Below are 20,050 nucleotides of genomic sequence, written 5' to 3' on the forward strand. Positions count from 1 at the left end.
ATATTAGATATCATCTTTAGGACAGATGACTACACAGAAGAGGGCCAGTGTATCAAAACTATGTCCCTTTCTCCAGATAAAACCAGTGCAGTTTCTTTATGAGCTTCAGAGCCAACCCCGGCACATAAAAGTACCTGCCTTATTGCTTTTTGTGTTTTGTTTTACTTTTTCTTTTGAAATAACTTTTGATTTACCACAAAGTTACAAAAAGAGTAGAGTTCTCCTATACTTCTTGGCCTCCTAAATTACTGAGCACAGTACAACTATCAAAACAAATGAACTAAGGCTAATGTTAACTAAATCTTGCCAGTTTTGACCAAATGAAAAATGTAACTAATATATCATCACCTAATACCTCATATACATATGAATTGTCAAATATAATATCATAAATATGTTAAATTTTATATAAATATAAACATAATAAAATGATCATAGATATTTTTACACATCTGTTAGTGTTCTTGTTATCAATGGTTTCCAAGATTACTCTTTGACTTAGAAGATTTGTTGGAAGGATACACAAGATTCAGACAATCTATTTCAATCAGCTGAGTTAACCCTTTCCTCTACAAACTGCGAATGTAACTTTGGGTAATCTCCCTCATGTTAACAATGGCATTATATAATTTTGTATGGATATAATAGAACTAATTTAACCAATCACCTCCTCATTAACACTTTGATTATTTCTGGCTCTTTGCTTCAGAAAGCAATAAAAGTTTCAGAAGGCATAAAGAGTTTCACAAAAGAAAAAATAATTTTTCTAGAAATATTGTTACTAATTGATGAAATAAAGGAATAGTATGAGTTGCAGCCTCTAGATGAATATAGGATAGCTTTAAACAATATGATTTAAAATGTGAATGAGTAACAGAAGGCACTTATCGTAAAGAAAAATACTGTAGATAACTTATCACTGAAGTGCTAAAGTGCTTGCTTTTAGTAATTATTATGGAAGTAATCAGGGCAAATTACATGATTTCTGGAAAAGTCATATAATAATGTTACATAGAGCAAAATATAATTTAAGAGTTTTAGTGTCATATGTATACATAGGGATTCTAAGATTTCTATTTTATCAGAGTAGCAACTTCATTAGGCTTTCAAAAATGCAAGTTCCAAATATCCATGTTTGTGACAAGATCAAATGTCAAAATTGGGTATACATACTCTTTTTCCTCATATCACAAATTAAACATAATACTGTAACTTTACTTCATGGAATCTTAAATTAATTGGCTTTCCCATTTGAAAAATTTTAAATACTATTAAGATATAAAATAAAATATAATCCTGTATGATTAAACCCACATAGCATGATAAGTCTACCAAGGAAAGAGGAAAGAAAATCCTGGTTAATATGAAGTTTATCATTAAATTGTGAGGAAAAAAATATTTTTATAATTTTATCAAATTACAATAAAAACTTTAATCTTGTATTTCCCTCACTTAAAAACAAAATTTTTTTCAGATTAATAACTTAAAATCTTGTGCTTGCTTCGGCAGCACATATACTAAAACTGGAACGATACAGAGAAGATTAGCATGGCCCCTGCGCAAGGATGACACGCAAATTTGTGAAGTGTTCCATATTTTTACACAGTTCTCAGATGAAGAAATACAAATGGCAAATAAATACATGAAAAAATGTTCATCATCATTGGTAATTAGAGAAATGCAAATTAAAACTACACTGAGATTCCATCTCACTGCAGAAAGAATGGCCAGGATCAAGAAAACCACCAGCTGGAGAGGCTGTGGAAAAAAGGAACTCTCCTGCATTGTTGGTGGGAGTGTAGACTGGTGCAACTACTGTGGAGGTCAGTCTGGAGATTCCTCAAAAACCTAGGATTGGAAGTCCCATTCAACCCAGCTATTCCACTTCTAGGCATATTACCAGAAGAACTGAAAACATCATACCACAGTGACATATGTGCACCCATGTTTACAGCAGCACAATTTGTAATAGCCAGATCTTGGAAACAACCTGAGTGTCCATCAACTGGGGAATGGATAAAAAAGATGTGGTATTTTTATACAATGGAGTACTACTCAGCTATAAAGAATGATCACACTGAGATATTTATAAATAAATGGACACAACTTGAGACCCTATTCATCATAAGCAAAATAAATCAAACTCACATGTATAAATACCACATAGTCTCCCTAGTGTAAGAAATGGTAAGATGACATAACAGTTTATGGTAATCATGATTCCCCATTACATTGCTTTAAAGCCTTATAATATTTGCATTCATTAGTTGGAATAGTTTTACCCTGGTTTGTTTGATTTTATTATCTGTGATAGTATGAACAGCTATTTTGAAGAAAGCAAGACATTATAATAGCCAGTGCTGATTTAATATTATCTTACTATGAAGTCCTACCACGCTATTTTTCTTCTATTTCCATTGGTTCTATCATATTGTATTTTATTAGATTTTATTATGTGTGATAGTATAAACAAATTTTCTATGGAAAATGAGATAATATAGTAGCCATTGTTTGTTCTCTGTTATTTGGTTCTGAATGTCCTGTAATACTTTCATGCTCTTAAATCGTTTTATACTATTTTGTTATGTTTGATACTACTGTATATGAAGTTATGCTCAACTATTTCAAAGAAAGAGACACTACGGCAGTTACTGTTAACTACGGGTTGTCTTGTGGTGAAATACTGTGTTGCTTACATTATTCTGATCTGATCTGCTTTGTTATGTCCTCTTGTGTCTTAATCTATTTAAAAATAAAAAAAAATTTTAAATAACTTTAAATCTTTATATCTTAAAAATAGCAAAGTGAAAAACATTTTAAATCATGTTTCTAAAGAGCTTTAAATATAAAAAAACTATTTCAAACATTACTATTTCAGAAGAAACATAGATAAGCAATAAATTAAAGCAATGTATACTCTCAACAGGCACATACATGATCAAGAACAAAGATAGCAACAACAGAAAAACTAGTACAATCATATCTTAGTAAAATAATTTGGATTTTAACAATTTTCAACAAAAGTAAGTCTTTTCCTTCATATGGAGATAAATAATACACCCAAATTTTTCTTGACACAACATTTTCTGTTTCCCTGGAAATAAGACCTATCCAATAAAATAATCAGGCTTGCAATCCATAAATTAAAAATAGCCCCAATCAGCTTATCTTTGCTTAACAGTCTTATAAAGGAGCCAGAGAGCAAGAGAATATGTACCAAAGTGATGGCAGGCAAAGCAAGGATATTAAAATGAAGGAGGTAGAAACACAGAGAAAGGTACCAACATTTAATATCGTCCATATACCAATGATTGAAATTAGTTTGAATTTTCTGAAATAGTAAAAAATTAGATATTGGCATTTTCCCCGTCTTTATTTGCATGTTCAAAATACCAGTGAACATATTTTCAAAAAACCATCCAAAGGTTAAAGTCATACTGTTCAACCAATGTATTTTCATTCTCTTTTATTGCAATAGCTAATAAAATTCTAGGATGAAAAACAAAGCAAGACAAACAAAAGGAATGCAGATCAATCAAGCATGCCTGTAATCCCAGAATTGGGGAAGCTGAAGCAAAAAGATCACAAGTTTAAAGCTAGCCTAAGCAAGGACTTAAATTAAAAAATAAAAAAGCAAGAACTTCACCCATAAGCATAAAATATTCAAATCATGTTCTAAAAAGACCACACATAGATGAGATATAAAATAATATATTTTTATAAGCCTTAGCTATAATTTTATTAACTGTTGTGGATACTTTCAAATATTATTTATACACAATATTAGGAGCTAGAAGTCATCAAAATAAAAGACACAATCTTGTCTTTAAGAAGTTTATAATTCATTATCATTCTGTCTCAGAAAAAAGATAATTTTGCTGCAGAAACAGGCATTCTGATGTCTTTGCATTCTACACACTTTTGTTGTCTCCTATGCTATGTGTCCTTGAACAAGTCAGGTCAGTGCCATCAGTGAAAGGAAGGGGTTAATCTAAATTATCTTGAAAGGTCTCTCTAGAAAGTTAATCCTATTATTTTAATCAGACACATAATTTGCAACATGCATAATTATTGTTCTGCACGTGGTAGTTAGAAGTCAATAATAAGAGGTGATATAACTTAATGCAAGCAATATTTTAATTCTTTTCTTAAATTGTTTCCATCAAATATCTTTACACAGTTTCAAAACCTACTTTTTCATTACTAGTGTGAACACACTTTAAAAAGACAAAACTTCTGCCCCAAAAACACAGCGTCTCTTAGGTCTGCTCCATGAGCTTCAGGAAAAGATTCTATCAGACTTCTACAACTATCTTCCTCAAACTAAAAATTCTGAGAAATTTTTAATTTTATATTTTAATTTTAGCAATGTCCTCAAAATATTAGTATTCTATATTTGAAAACTTCCAGAAGATACTAATATAGTAGTGTTCAGTCATGTGGCATCAATCTTCTTCATTGTCAGAGACTAATGGAGAAAAGAGCAATGGCAGACTTGAAATTTAATTGCATTCATGCTACCCAGGGACAAATGATGTCACCTTTCCCAAACAGAAGAGGTTTTATAGTAGCTCAAACAGAGAAAAGAAGAGGGAAAACTGAGTCATCCCATGAACTACAGTAGGGCTATATACCTCATTCAAAAAAGTGTTCATATATGTATGTTACAAGCAATAATGCAGTTTAACAAGTTGCTATGTATAACATTAAGTTAGCATAATTAATTTCATCATTATTATATTGCTTATAAATGTAATTCACATATGGTTTTATAAGCATGGTTTATTAGGATTATTAGCTAATCTTATAATTATGTACTATTCTGAGATAATAACACTGAAGTCAATCATGAGTGTTCATGAGAAAATTATTTGCCTTTAAAAGGTATCAATGCCTTAAACCAACATGAGAAAACACTGTCCTTGTAAGCAGACTGCTCTCCTATCCTTCTTCCTAATTCCTTATTTTAGGCTTATTGTAGCATTAGCCTTAGTCCTGAGTTTAAGGGTCTATACCAGAGGTGGGCAAATTATGGGCCATGGGTCAAAGCCAGCTCTCCATCTGTTTTGTTTTGTTTTTTGGTACTGGGGATCAAACTTATGACCTAGCACTTGCCAGGCAAGCACTTATACTACTGAGCTAAATTCCCTCTCCATCTGCTTTTACAACAAAGTTTTACTAAACCACAACCATATTTGTTTATAAATTATCTGTAGCAAACCTTAGCTGCCAGAGAAATCATATAGTCCATAAGGCCTAAAATATTACTACTTGGTCCCCTGCAAAAAAACTTCTCTAATATCTGATCCAGATAATACAGTAAAATTGAAACTGACCTCATCAGCATCTGAAAATCCTAGAAGAAACAAGTGGGAATCAAAATATAACTGCTGCTGAAATTGAGTTCATAAAATTTTCTGGTATGTAAATTTTAAGTGTTAAATATTAGAGAAAAGTACCCATTACAGCTTTTATAGTTAATTATTTAAGCTATATGTGAGGCTCATTACGAAGAGCACAACCAATTTCTAGTATCAAAGAAATATGCCTCCACTCCTAAAAAATACCTTCTAACTTCTCTAAGGATCTATTGAAAAATGGGCACAATGCCACTATTTGAAGGTGGGCATTACTATTTTGATTATTTTTATATATTAAGAAACTGGGAAACAGAAAAGTAAATAAGCATAGCTTTACAGGTAGTGAGTAGAAGAGTCTGAGTTCTAACCCAGATCTATTTGATTCTAGAAGAAAATTCTAATCCAAAATTCTTGAGAAAGTACTATCTTTCAAGTACTGTTTAGCACAGTAAGAATTTAAGAAACAGGTCTCCACTTGGACGGTGGTGCTCTCCTGTTGCTCCAGCACCTGACAGAGTGAAGCAGAAGGATCACAAGTTCAAGCCCAGCCTGGCTACATAACAAAAACCTGTCTTCAACAACACAACCCTTCCCCCAGCAAAAAAATAAAACAAACTAAAACTAGGTCTCCACTGACATAAAAATGAGTTTTATTTACTTGCCTGAAATTCTGTGACCTAAAATAGTGGTTACCACTACTAATCATACATCAAAACAAAATTATTCCTGATATAAGTAGATTTTCTATTAAACACATGAATATGCCAGATGTCCTAAACCATTCTAGATGGATAGACAGACACATAGATAGACAGATAGATAGATATTTAAAACTTACATAAAATAGAAATGAGTATAAGGTAAAAAATTGAATGGGAAAACATGTAATTTTTCCTACCCTCATAAATTAGGATTGATTCCTTAACCAAAAAAAAAAAAAAACTGATTAACAAGAGAACAGTCATTATACAGAAGAAAAAACAACTCCCTCATAGTAATGGCTTGGAACACTGTCTTAATGTTTCAACGAAGAGCAATAAACTTCAGAAGAGTAAAAAGACAACAAAGAGAGCAGTTTGGAACATCAGCCCATAGGAAGGCACTAAGGACAACTTCTGCTCATAGATTCCTCTAGTGCAGACTGTGTTCATCTCTGAAGTGACAAAGACTGCGTCCCCTGAAGGAAAAGTGGCATTCTGTCATTAGGAAGGAGAAGGAAGAAGGGGTAGAAAGACTGTCATCTAATACCTATCCGTCCTGATTTTAGACAAATGAAGGAAAGGTAGACTCATCCTGTGTTTTAACTCTTGTCTTTAACTTAGCAATCCTCTGGTACTTTAGGGAGAAATATTTTTGTTTCATTCAAAGTGGTTATTTCTAAAGTTTAATGCCTATATTCCAATGTGCCATCTTCTACCAAATGCATGCCCCACTTAGATAACCAGTGCGATCAAAAAGACAACGCTTTCTGTTCAGCAAGTACACAGAAGAAGCCTCAGCTATAAAAAAGGATGATTTTTTTTTTTTGGTCTTTTTCCTTTTTATCGGTACCGGGGATCGAACTCAAGACCGCCTGCTTGCAAGGCAGGTGCTTATGCCGCTGAGCTAAACCTCCAGCCTCAAAAAGGATGATCTTGAGGCTCTTCTAGGTAAATAGAGGCAACTTAAGGCTATCCTCATAAGTGAAATAAATAAATCAATCAGACTCACATTTGTACATATCATATTGTCTCTCTAGTATAAAATAATAAAAACTGAAAGAGTAATAAGATCCAAAATGTGTAACAGATACTGTGATAATGAAAGGGAAACAAGGTGCTCCAGAGGATGTGTAAGTGTGCAAGTGAAAGTGTGCAAGACAGATAACCATAACACTAAATTTCTGTTAGTTCATCAAACAGAATGGTTTGTACTGTCGTTGTGATTGTTCACTTTTTATGCTTTGATTTTGTAACTTGAGCAACTACTTCTAACATTATATAATTTATCAACTAGTGATTTCTTACTTTTTAAAAAATTCTGTACTGGGGCTGGAGATTTAGCTCAGCGGCATAAGCACCTGCCTTGCAAGCAGGTGGTCATGAGTTCAATCCCCGGTATGGATAAAAAGGAAAAAGACAAAAAAAAAAAAATTCTGTATTATTTTTACCCTTTTTACTGTTTTGCTTTTTTTCTCTAAATAAAAAAAAAATGAACAAGAAACCTAAGATGTTGGTACAAACAAGTCTGTTGTAATGGTACAAGTGATTTTTTTCTTGGTAGGGGAGAAGGGCTATAATACAGGACTGCACAACAGTGGAGTATGTTGGGTTTCGGGGAGTCTAACTAGCAGCAAAATCCCTTGTTGGTAAGTCTGTCAAAGCTGTCTCTACCATACATTCTCTAGGCAATGGTTTGTCTCCCTTAACAAATCCAATGTGTATGTTTTTAAATCTTTCTTTGTCTATTATACACAAGTAAATGCTTACTTATTTGAATGCAATTAACAAAGTACAAGTTTGCCCCTATCAAATCTGCAAGAGTTTACCCATACTGAAGCAGTCTTTTAGATAAAATAAGTAGGACAGGTAAAACATATCTAATATCTAGGTAAGATCTGGCATCACAGTTACATCCAGGGACTAGAGATAAATGTTATTCTCTATTACCTACACTTTTAGAAGCCATGCATGTGAAGTCTTAAGAAATTAGGTAATTATGAAAACATTTCAATTAACTAGTAAAAATACATCATATGTCAGTTGAAAACTTGTTTCTGTTACAACTTTAAGACAGGGAAATGAAGTGAAGCTTAAAATGTATTGATATACTTTATTAGTGTGCCAAATATGTTGAAATAAAACACTCCACAAATATCATAGAAGGAAAAGCTGTGCAAATCCTTAGTGTGATTAATTAGAAAATATTCTTTTTAAAAAGTTAGCATAATAAAATGTCACAGAAAAACAGCCCCACCCTGTCCTCCTGTGTTTAAACATGCTCTGGATGTTCTTAATGTTTCAAGATGCTATTAAACTGAACATCTTGAAACTGAAGAGGATTCAAGTCAACAAGAGGACCAAATATTAGAACTTTAAGTACATCAGGGACCCTAAAAATCCCTAAAATTCAGAATTCAATGTGCTATATACTATTTCCTTATACAGCCTCCCCCACAAATAAAAAAGAATTAGTAAAGGACATTCCCCATAAACTACTCCAAAGAGCTTTCTTCTGAGTTTCCACAACACTACTACAATAAAATGTCTCAGTCTGAATCTTGCCTGAGACCATAAATCTTGTTATACACCACTGATGAAGACAGAACAAAAGATCTTGAGAGATCAGTTTTTTTCTTCAATCCTGAGAGAAGACATTTGGTCTCCCATGCTTACAAATAAACCAGCTCTAGGAAGAAAAAGCATTAACTTAAAATACAAGTTATTGGGGCTGCTGTTATAGCTCAACAATAGAGTGTTTGCCTATCATGGAGGCCCTGCTCTATCCTCAACAATGCAAAACTAAATTAGTTAAACTAAAAACAAGTTACTGATTTATCTTTTGAGGTTGAAACTATCTGGGCTGAAACTGAAATATTTTGGATTTGTAAAATTTGCCTCAGCACCTTCATTAAGACCTACATTTCCAGCAGTATCCAATGTGCCAGCAACCTTTACAAATTGTTCAAATGTGATTAACAGCATCAACAAAAAGATGGGTTATAAAAGAAAAAATCTTCAAGAAAGAAAACAAGAGAATAAGGAACTATCACACTGTTTCTTAATTATGTCTTCAGCAATTTACTGCTTCTATAACTCAACCAGGAAAAAAAAACCCACAAAATTAATTTCAACATCTATTATAAAACAATGGAGTAAAGGCTTCCATAGTTTGTCCTAGGAAGTCTGAAAACAGCAAATTTTTAAAAGCAAGCTGTTAGACCAGAGCTTGAACTGTTGAAATAAAACTCACTGATTAAGCAAATGGTAATTTTCCTTTCCTTGAAGTTACAAAAAGTTAAAGCCAGAGAAGAATTATAAACAGAGTCCCCAGCATTAACCCTCTAGTATTAACCTAGCCATCAGATGCATTATAGAAAAAGGGGGAATGCTTAAATTTTTAAATATTTATTACAGTAAAACACACATTGCCATTAATTCCCCCAAAATACACCTTACATCAAACACACTTATCCCATCATTCTTACTATTTCCAAAACAGCTCTGAAAGTCCTTTCTCCTAAATGTCTTTAGTTGAGCTGTTTTGCCTGCCTCAGTGTCCTGAACTGATTCAAAAACATTCATCTGCTGATCATTTTAACTTTGAGGAAGAGCCATCACCACATTGTGCCAGGTCTGTAACGCTTTTACAGCCTGCCTTTCCACTAGATGGCACTTGGCAGCCACATTTACCTATGTTTGACATCTCGTAAAGATACAACAGAGGACTTCCAGAACTGCTTCAGAAAGTGGCATGAATGATGAGATTAAGTGTGTACAAAGTGAGGGAGACTATTCTGAGGGCGATTGTTGTCTTTTACTGAAATAACTTTTTAATTTAAATACGTCCTAAATTTTTTATCAGTCCTTATACAGAAAACCTAGTAAGAAACTAAAAGACACTGCTCAATTACATGATCTCCATGTGATTTTTTAAATCCATAAAAGTAATTAAAAGCAAGTGATATTAGAGGATTTTCTTTCAATTTTCCTTTGCGTGCAGGAATATTGCATCATATAAATAGTAACTTCTTTACTCATTTGCCATTTAATGCACATTTGTGTTGTTTCAGTGCTCAGTTAGATAAAGCTACTACCATACACAAAGCTATGTATATACATACAGATATCTGTGTGGGTATATACCATCTTTTCTTAAGCGTAGTGGTTGATTGAATATGTCAACTTGAGACATTTGGAAGCTTAACTAAACAGGTTTAGCAACTACACCCAGGGGTGTAGAAGACCCACCCTAGAGTGGCTCATCACCTGGAGGTACAATAGGGAAGGAGGAAGGACAAATGCATTCCATTCTTTGGAAAAGCTCCAGTCTTCATCCTTGGTTCAGCCTTCAGCAGCCTGCTGGTGTAGTCTTGTGCAAGACACTAGGGTGAGCTCCAGACCTTGGATTGAATCCTTCGGCCTCCAGTATGTAGACACCCTCTGCATACTTCCTCATCTGACTCTGTGGCTGACCACTATAAGCTACTCTTGTGATTTCTTATATATTTGTGTATCTCATGTAGTATCTGTTTTCTCTACTAAAACCCTAACTAATACAATAAGTAAATACCTAGAAGAAAAATTCATATAGTAAGTATATGTTTAACTTTACGAGAAACTACCAAGGTTTTCCAAAGTGGCTGTATAATCAAGCACTTTCATCCATCAGTGCATATGAGAATTACAACTGCTCTATACCGTCAGTAGGCTTTTTTTTCAGCCATTCTAAACATGGAGTGGCATTTCATTGTGATTTTATGTTACATTTCCCTATTGACTAATGGTTTTTAATATTATTTCATGTTTTTATATACATCCTCTTTGCTAAAGTTTATTAAAATCATTGGCCCACTGTAAAAACTAGATGATTCTATTACGGACACTGACTATTCTTTGTATTTTGAGTTACCAAAATATACAGCTAAAAAGGACTGATTTTATGGACAGATTTTTTTGTGCTAATCTTTGCTAATCCATGGCCACAAAGAGTTTTGCTTAAGTTTTCTTCTAAAAGTTTTAATAGTTTTAGATTTTATATTATAATACATGGTTCATTTTGTATTAGATTGTATAATGGTACAAGGAATTGCCCAAGGTTTTGTTTGTTTTGTGCATACATAATAGAGTTGTTCCAGCAACATTAGATGAGAACTTTCTGTTTTCCATGTAATTACCTAAGCATCTATGTTAAAAATTAATGAACTATAAAGCTATGGATTTATGTCTGGACTCTATTCTGGTCTATTAATCAAGGGGTCTGTTCTATCACATATATAATAGTCTTAATTACTATGGCTTTACAGTAATTCCTAACATCAGGTAGTTTGAGTCTTCCAGCTATACTCTTCATAATTTTTTTTGGTTAATATTAATTTTCTGCTTTGCCATATAAATTCCATAGCCACTTTGACTTCTACCAAGAGCATACTGGGGTTTTTATTTGAAATAGGTACTGAATATATACAGCAATTGGAGAGAACTTGTTTGTTTGTTTGATTTTGGTGCTAAGGATTGAACCCAGGGCTTCAGTAGTCTAAGCACATACTCTACAGCTGCTGGCCCCACTACAGTTTCAAACTGATAAGCATACAGTAATTCTCCACAGTGTTTACTTTAACCTGGCATGGTGGCATATAGCTGTAATCCTTCTACTTAGAAGGCAATGGCAGGAGAAAGATGAGTTCAAGGCCAGTCACAAAAAAATGATCTCCCATTTCAAACACACAAAAAAAGTCTTCTTTGATTACTGTTTTAGCTTTCAGCATAAAAATTTTACAGACATTATATTTATCCCTAAGTATTCCATGTTTTAGTGCTCTTATAAATGGTATACACTTTCAATTTCCAACTGTATGTCATTATTTACATATAGAAAAAACCAACTGATTTCTATATATTGACTCTAGTATTCTTGAAGCAGAAGTGTTTATTGCCATGTTTGAGGACTGGCAGGGAGGCACAAGCTTTGCTAATTTGAAAAGCACAATGAACCAGAAAACACCACACTATTTTTAAGAAATCTGGTTCCATATGAAGCCACTTATTCAAAGTAAGTTCATGATTTTCCACTTAAATGAGGTAATTAGGCCAGGAAAATTATGACATTTCCTGAAAGTGTGTTCAAAGGCTTTTAAAACCAGTAATTCTCTGTCACAAAACCAATACCACACTATTATACAAGAATATAGTATATTCTGGGTTCATCTTTAAACAGAGAAACAAGGGGGAAAAATAGAAATGTGGAGATACAAAGTACCTATTCTTTTAGAAGGCTCTACTAAAAACAGAAGAGCAGAGTCCCTTTCTCAAAGAGATAAAGCATCTCAGAAAAAACTAAAAAGCATCAGAGAAACAAAGCATTCCATGGACTTAGGTCAAGCATTACACAAATTAACAAAATAAGCATAGATATTTAAATTTCTTTATCAAATATCTATAAAATTATTTTAGATTCCCTTATTCTCCTTGAATAAAAGAAAACATGAATTCAAATTTATCATTTTATCCAACTACAAGAAAGTTTAGAAGATGAGTGTGCATCACCCAAGATAAACATTATAGCACATGATTTTGAATGAAAGTCATTAAAACACATAGAACTTTTTGTATGCCATATTTTCTCCCTTGACTACTTTGTTGCAAAAGTTTCTTTATCATGCAAAGACCTAAGATTTTAATTTTCTTTTTTTAAGTTTATAGATATAATTCAGATATATATATAAAATGATCACATTCATCATACAGAATATGTAGCTGTCCATGATATATTTTGATTTGTCTTTATCTTTCCATTCCTCTCCCCTCCCTTCAACTCTTCCCTACCTTATTTACAAAGTTCTGTTTCCTTTTTATCCTTTTCTCTTTTTTCTTTTCTCTTCCTCTTCCTTCCTTTCCACCTCCTCCCACCCTTGTTCCTTTTCCCTTTTGAATAATTTTTTCCCACTTCACAACATTACATATTTTGGTCCTTAGTAATCCTTTCAGTATTTCACATCAGAGAGACAATGCAATATTTACATGTGTGTCAAATTTATTTCACTTAAGAGTATGATCTCAAGGCTCATCCATTTACCTAGAAATGGCTCAAGCTTATCATTCTTTATAGTACTCCATTGTATAAAAAAAACCACATCTTCTTTATCCATTCATTGGCTGATGGGCATTGGGATGTTTCCAAGATTTAGTTGTTGCAAACTGTGCTGCTATAAATAAACATAGGTGTCTACATACCATTGTGGTAGGATGCTTCTTATTATCTCAGGAAGATATCAAGAAGGGGAATAACTGAGTCAAATGGAACCTCAAGTTTTAGTTTCTTAAGGTATCTCCACACTGATTTCCACAGCAGTTGCACCAGACTACACGCCATCAACAGTGCAGAAGGGCTCCTTTTCCCCACAGCCCCTCCAGCATTAGTTATTGCTTGACAATAGCCAGTCTTCTGGGGTGAGATGGAATCTCAATGTTGTTTTAATTTGCATCTCTCGAATGACCAGTGACGCTGAATATTTTTCATATATCTGTCTTTTGTACTTCCTCATCTGAAAAGTATATATTCATCTCAAATGCCAATTTTTGGATTGAGTCTTTAAATTTGGGAGGATGTGATTTTTTTCAGTTCTTTATGTTCCAGATATTAGTACTCTGTCGAAGGAGCAATTCACTAAAATTTTTTCCACTCTGTTTGTTGTCTCTTCATTCAGTTGTGGTTTCTTTTGCTGTGAAGAAGCTTTTTAATAAGATAAAATCAAAGTTGTTGATTCTTTGTGATAGCTCCTATAAAATGGGATTTTGCTGAAAAAGTCTTTGCCTACACCTGTCTCCAGGAGTTTCACCTATTTTTAATTCCATCAGATTTAGTGTGTCTGTTTTAATGTTTAGGTCTTTCATATATGTTGATTTTAGTTTAGTATATAGTGACAGACTTGGATCTAATTTTAGCTTTCAGCATGTGGAAAAACAATTTTTCCAGCATCATTTACTAAACATACTTTCTTTCAGTGTACATGTTTGGTCCCTTTATAAAAGATAAGGTGGCTGAGTGTGTCTGGAGTTGTTTCTGCATCTTCTAATCTGTTCCAGTGACCCACAGGTCTGTTTTTTTGCCAGTATCATGCTGTTGTTATCACAGTAGCTATGTAGTATAATTTCAAATCAGAGATTGTGGTGTCCCCTGCCTTGCCTTTGTGGCCCAGAATTATTTTTGCCATTCTAGATCTCTTGTGGTCCAAATGCTTTTGAGGATTATTTCTCTAATTCTGTGAGATATGCTAATGGTATTTTGATTGTGATGCATTAAATCTGTGTAACAATTTTGGGAGTATGGCCATTTTCACTATGTAGCTTCTTCCTACCCAAGAAAAAGGGGTATCTTTCCATTTTAAGATTGTAATTTTCAGGCTAGGAATTCAGCTCAGTGGCATAAGTGCCTGCCTGGCAAGCACAAGGTTGTGAATTCGATCTCTGGTACCAAAATAAAGATTGTAATTTTCTAAAATCAAAGCTAAAAATTATAAAATCATAACCAAATTTCATCTCATGACTAAAATTGAAAAATCTAATAATACCAAGTGCTGCTGAGGCTGTCAAATAAGTATACTCTTCCACATGCTCTGCATGGACATGCAAATGGACACGCATGTTGCAGTTTATTCTCCACAAACCTTTCCAGTGTTTCCTTATCTTCAGATTTCCTAATCATAATGCCCACAACTGAAACCTGTGCCAGTGCTGCCTAATGCTACTTTCATTACTAGTACCCCAACATCCATTAATGGTTGACCACTTGTCATGGGAAGGAAACTAAATCAGACTGTGTACAAAACAGCACTGAACAAAATAACACAGAATTTCAACCAAAAATATATATATATAAAACTAACAACTATTGCAGTAAAAGAAACCAGTCAAGTACAGAGTTGCAGCTTGCAATCCCAGCTACAGGAGAGGCTAAGGCAGAAGAATCACAAATTCAAAAATCAACCTACACAACTTAGTGAGGTCCTGTCTCAAAGCAAAAAATAAGAAGAGGTAGGGATATAGCTCAGTGATACTGGATCCCCAGTACTGCAAAAAGAAAATGAGAATAAAAAAGGAAAGAAAGATGGGTACGGTGTGGGGTGGGGGGAGGGAGAAGATGTAGGAATAAAGAGGAGAAAAGAAAGAAAGAAAATCTAGAAATAAACCTGGAAAATCTCATGGAGTTTTACTACTTAACAGATATTTTGGTGTAACAAATGATATAAAACATACACAATGTGTAAATGACAAGATGGGGGGAAAGTGACTATGAAATCTTTTAAAGGCATTTAACATTTAATATTTAACTTTTAAAGACTTCCCTAGTGACAAATTATGAAGCAAGTAAACTAGAGTGGTATCCTAGTTCACTAATTCAATTTCTTCATGATTCCAGTCACAAACTGAACTGAACAAGAACTGAATCAAAAAAAAAAAAAAAAAAAAAGAACTGAATCAAATTTTCCCAAAAGATCAACACTGACCCTAACCACTGAATTTGATTTGGTTCTCATCCAACTTGGTTTGTGACCAAAATCACGGAAAAAATCAGGTTTGCAAGCCAAGGTACCATTATAATTCAGGACACAAACTAATTTAAAAAAATAGTGATCCTTTCCATTGCAATCAAACCATGCTACCTTTTTAAAGAAAACTCATCTGTTTCACATTTTCTGTTAATTTTACTACTGGACATTATGAGCCAGTGAACTTAATATTAAAAAAAAAAGAAAAAAAAAAACTTACTGGGATTGAAAATTCCTCAGCCAAATACTTTAATAATGATGCTCCTTTGGCCAAAAATTTGTTTCTTTCTTTCATATTGCCTTGCAGTTGTGTATCAAATTCCTTTCTGACCACAGAAGCAATGGAGTCAATAATCACAACTTTAACTCTTTTTGAAATAATTTCTTCTTCCAAAGATTCAATCCTGCAACAGTATAATTTGTAAAACAGTAGATATATTTAAAATCTAGTTTTAAAATACAGCATTACAAAGATTAATCAGCTTTAAAACAATAGCAAATTGTTATTCCCTAAATTATAGTGTTGACTACAGAAATTCAATAAATGTAATATTTTTAGTTATATATAAGGCCTTTTTTTGGAAACAGAGCAAAATATTTTCATTTAGTTGCATAATTCAGAGGTTCTCCTATGATACCACTAAAGCTTCAATTTTAGAGGGAAACTACTTGTGATAGCCAGTCTCCAAAATGAACCCACTCACCCCTATCTTCTAGCATGCCATACCCTTGTCTCTCCACATTGTACCAGAGTTGGTCTGTGTAACTAACAGTCTATGACAAAATGATAATATATCATTTCTAAGAGTAGACTGTAAAAGACAACAATCTTCATCTCAGACACTCCCCACTTGCCCACTCTCAGATCACTCTCTCTAGGTGAAGCAGGCTGCCATGCTGTGATTTGACAGAGAAGCCCACGTAGTAAGGAAAGAGGACTTCAAAACACAACAAATGAGCTTGAAAGCAGCCTTAGAATGACTACAGCCACGGCCAGCAGCTTAACTACTATCTCTTGAGCAATTCTGGGACAGAAACTCCCAACCAATCCACTCCCAGATACTTAACCATCAGAAATTATGAAAAATAATATAATCTGATATTTTAAACTCATAACTGTGATAACTTAATAGAACAACAGATAATTGATATACCACTTATATAATAACCTGAATCTTTTATTTACCACTTTTTCATTTTTAATTATTTCAAAAAATTTCAAATCAAAAGGAAAACTTAAAGAATTACTCCCCTGTAACCCTAATATATAGGAATTTCTTCTATTCAGAAGCTAAAAATGTAAAAGACAAAAAATAAGCCTTCAAAGCATTACTTAACTAAAGTCTAAAACAGCATACCTTTGTAGAACTTTTTCACAGGTAAGTTCTCGATAAACATAAACTTTGGTACTTGTCAAAAGTAACTTTTCTTCAGTATTAAAATATCTAGGAAAACGGGATTCTGCTATCTCAATCAGTCTGTGGGGGGAAAATAGCACAAAAGAAAACAGTCAATGGTATTTAAAGTCACACTGCTGAACCTCTAATGAAATTTATTTGAGAAACACAAGCCTAATCAATAGAGCAGATGGCTTTAAATACAAGTTTTAAATGCAAGTTTTTCTTTTTAAATAAACACTAACAGAGGTTGGCAGTCAAAGCATGATCCAGCAAGAACTTTTAGATGTCATCTTGTTATGGTTAATACATTGTGTCAACTTGAGAAGTTTAGAAATTTAACTGAGAGACTCAGGGTTCTTACTTTGCAAATATCCTTATCCTGTGCAAAGGAGGGCAAGGAGATTTTGTGAGTGCTACACCCACCCTGAAGTGGGGAGGGTGGCTTGTGTATAATGTAAGGGAGGAGAAGAGGCCTGTTTTCCTTTTTTGCTCTGACTGCCTTTTTGTTCTGGCTGCTGCCTTGAAGTATTGCCCCATTGTCATGCCACTCTGCCTTGGAACCAGCTGATTATGCACTGAAACCTCCAAAAACTATAAGATAAATAAATCTTTCCTTCCTTCATTTTAGGTGTCAGGTACTTTGTCCCAACAATGAGAGAAAAGTAAAAGTAACCAAGACAGAATTTGGTACCAGGTCTAATCTTGGCAAATGTCTCTGAGATTTTTCTGGGAATAAATGTTTTCATAAATATTTTAGGCTCTCATGGATTTCCTCATGATGGCCCACCCTGCCTTCCCCAACACGTATTTTTATCTTGCTTTTTCCTTCTACTTGGCCCAAGCTTAGTCTGCAAAGCCAATTCCTTCCTCACTCTTCACTTTTACTCCTTCACTTTTACTTTTCCAGGTAAATTTTCCAGTGTTTTTTTAAATAAATAAATATTTAATCTAGGAACTGTAAGATATATTAGCAAATAATAAAAATGCTTTCATTTTCTTGAAAGAACAATGTATTCTTGAAAAGTATAGTATATCATTCTATCAACAAGATATCAATAGTATCTCCATGTCTCATTCCAGAAAAACGTACTTTCTCAATTTAAAATTTAATTCATATAAATCAATGCAACCCAATAGTTCCTTGGTAAAGAGAAAATTCTCTAAATAAATGAATGCTCTCTAGTTCTTTCTTGGGAAACAAACAAAAAAAAATGATCTAAACATTGAATTCTGGTGTTAAAGTTACATCTAATATATGGAATAGGCCAAGCCCAGAAGAATGACAAGGTGAGAACTGGGAATATAGCTCAATAGCACAGCGCCTGCCTGGCAAGTAAGAGGTCATGAGTTCAATTCCCGGTACCAGAAGAAAAGAAAAAAAAAAAAAAATGACAAGGTGAAAGAGAGAACTATCATCATTAATAAGATATGACCCAGAGACCATTACTAGAAATTACAAACATTTCAGGTTTAGGTTTAAAGTGTTTTTTTATTTTAAAAAATACAACTTGTTGAGTGTAACTGTCTTCCATTTAAAATGACAGCTAGCCCTACACTTAGCCATCCAATCAAACTGGAGAAGAAACTCTAACACTAAAACCATCCTATATTTTATGTTCCATTTAGAGACACAAAAGTACAAAAGCACAGTGTTTTAATCTCCAAACAGTTGAGAGGCTGAGAATTTTAAACAGAAAAAATAAATCCTTTACATATGTTATATTTAGAAACAAAAGGGGAAAATCTAAACAGGAAAAAGGGAAGAGAAAAGAAAACTAGTCAATGATTTTATTAAGATATATTTTGAACAAATTGTAAAAAACATAAATAGGTTGCACATGAAGAGGAAAAATACTTCACAACTAAGAATGTACCAAAAGAGGTACAGAGTGAGAACAAAGTGGATCAGATAACCACTCAGAAGGTGTTTAGGGAGGCATAGGGTTAAAATAGAGGAAGGAAATCAGGTAAGTGATAAAAGCAAGAGAAAATGGTGTTGCCTTGGAGAAAGCAGACAGGCAACTTCTGGAGGTTAGGCAGAAATGTATAAATTCTTCCACTAGGGTACCTACTTGTTGAGTTTAGTGTTACAGAAATAAGTTTTTTTAAAAAACTAATTTTTAATAGTATAGGTATGGTTTTGACCAGAAAATTCTACTACAAACATGGAAGTTTCTCAAAGTCAAGCTATGTAGTTGATCAAGTGTCAGACTGGAGGGCCAGTATATGGCTCAGCAGCACCGTGCTTGCTTGGCAAGCTCAAGGTCCTGAGTTCAGTTCCTGGTACCACAACCAACAAGCAAGAATCAGACTGGATGGGATCTCATCCTAATAAAAAGGTTTTGCACAGCAAAAGAAATTACCAATGTAGTGAAAAGACAACCCAGTGAGTGAGAAAAAAAATCTTAGTTGTCCCTCAAAGGACTTCTTATATCTATCACATATAAAGAATTGAAAACCAATCAACCCCAAAATTTAAAGACTCAATCCAAAAATGGGCATCTGAGATGAACACTGACTTCTGAGAGAAAGAAAATACAAATGGCAAATAAATATATGAAAAAATGTTGAACACCACTGGTCATATAAGAGATGCAAATTAAGACAATGCTGATTCCATCTCATCCCAGAAAGAATGGCTATCATCAAGAAATCAATCAATAAGGGCTGGGTACTTAGCTCGGCAGCATAAGCACCTGCCTGGCATGTGCAAGGTCATGAGTTCAGTCATGAGTTCAATCCCTGGTACCAGGGGGGAAAAAAAGAAAGAAATCAACCAATAACAAATGCTAGAGGGGCTGTGGGGAAAATGAACCCTTCTGCACTGTTGGTGGGAGTGTAGACTGGTACAAATATTATAGAAATCAGTATGATGATTCCTCAAAAAACTAGAATTAGAGATACCACATGATACAGCTATTCCCCTTCTGGATATTTTCCCAGAAAAATTAAAAACATACCACAGCAATATATGCACACCCATGTTTACAGTAGCAGTTTTAATAGCTAAATCTTGGAAACAACAAAATGCCCATATCAACCAA

At 33.7% G+C, this 20,050-nt stretch overlaps 1 protein-coding gene and 1 non-coding gene across 12 annotated transcripts in view; one reads left to right on the forward strand and one right to left on the reverse strand.

Moving 5' to 3' along the window:
- Rad51b (RAD51 paralog B) overlaps window positions 1-20,050 on the reverse strand; it is a 569,590-nt gene that overhangs the window by 500,923 nt on the left and 48,617 nt on the right. For 10 of the 11 annotated variants that reach the window (XR_010044997.1, XM_063241557.1, XM_003472290.5 and 7 more), the window contains 2 exons: window positions 16,965-17,084; window positions 15,827-16,010 (listed from right to left, as the gene is read on the reverse strand). Coding sequence is in view for 10 of the 11 variants with exons in the window: in XM_063241557.1 (XP_063097627.1) it covers window positions 15,827-16,010; window positions 16,965-17,084 (304 nt within the window). In the remaining variant the exon portion in view is untranslated. Of the gene's footprint in view, window positions 13,791-15,826; window positions 16,011-16,964; window positions 17,085-20,050 lie in introns of all 11 variants that reach the window. The other variant, XM_063241559.1, reaches the window with a different exon arrangement.
- On the forward strand, window positions 1,494-1,600 carry LOC111757592 (U6 spliceosomal RNA). Its single transcript, XR_002791900.1, has one exon. It is a non-coding gene; the product is annotated as a U6 spliceosomal RNA (small nuclear RNA).

The sequence above is a fragment of the Cavia porcellus genome, unplaced genomic scaffold, assembly GCF_034190915.1.
Source record: "Cavia porcellus strain 051 isolate PalLab524CR breed Dunkin Hartley unplaced genomic scaffold, mCavPor4.1 scaffold_31, whole genome shotgun sequence".
In the NCBI taxonomy this organism is placed as follows: Eukaryota; Metazoa; Chordata; class Mammalia; order Rodentia; family Caviidae; genus Cavia; species Cavia porcellus.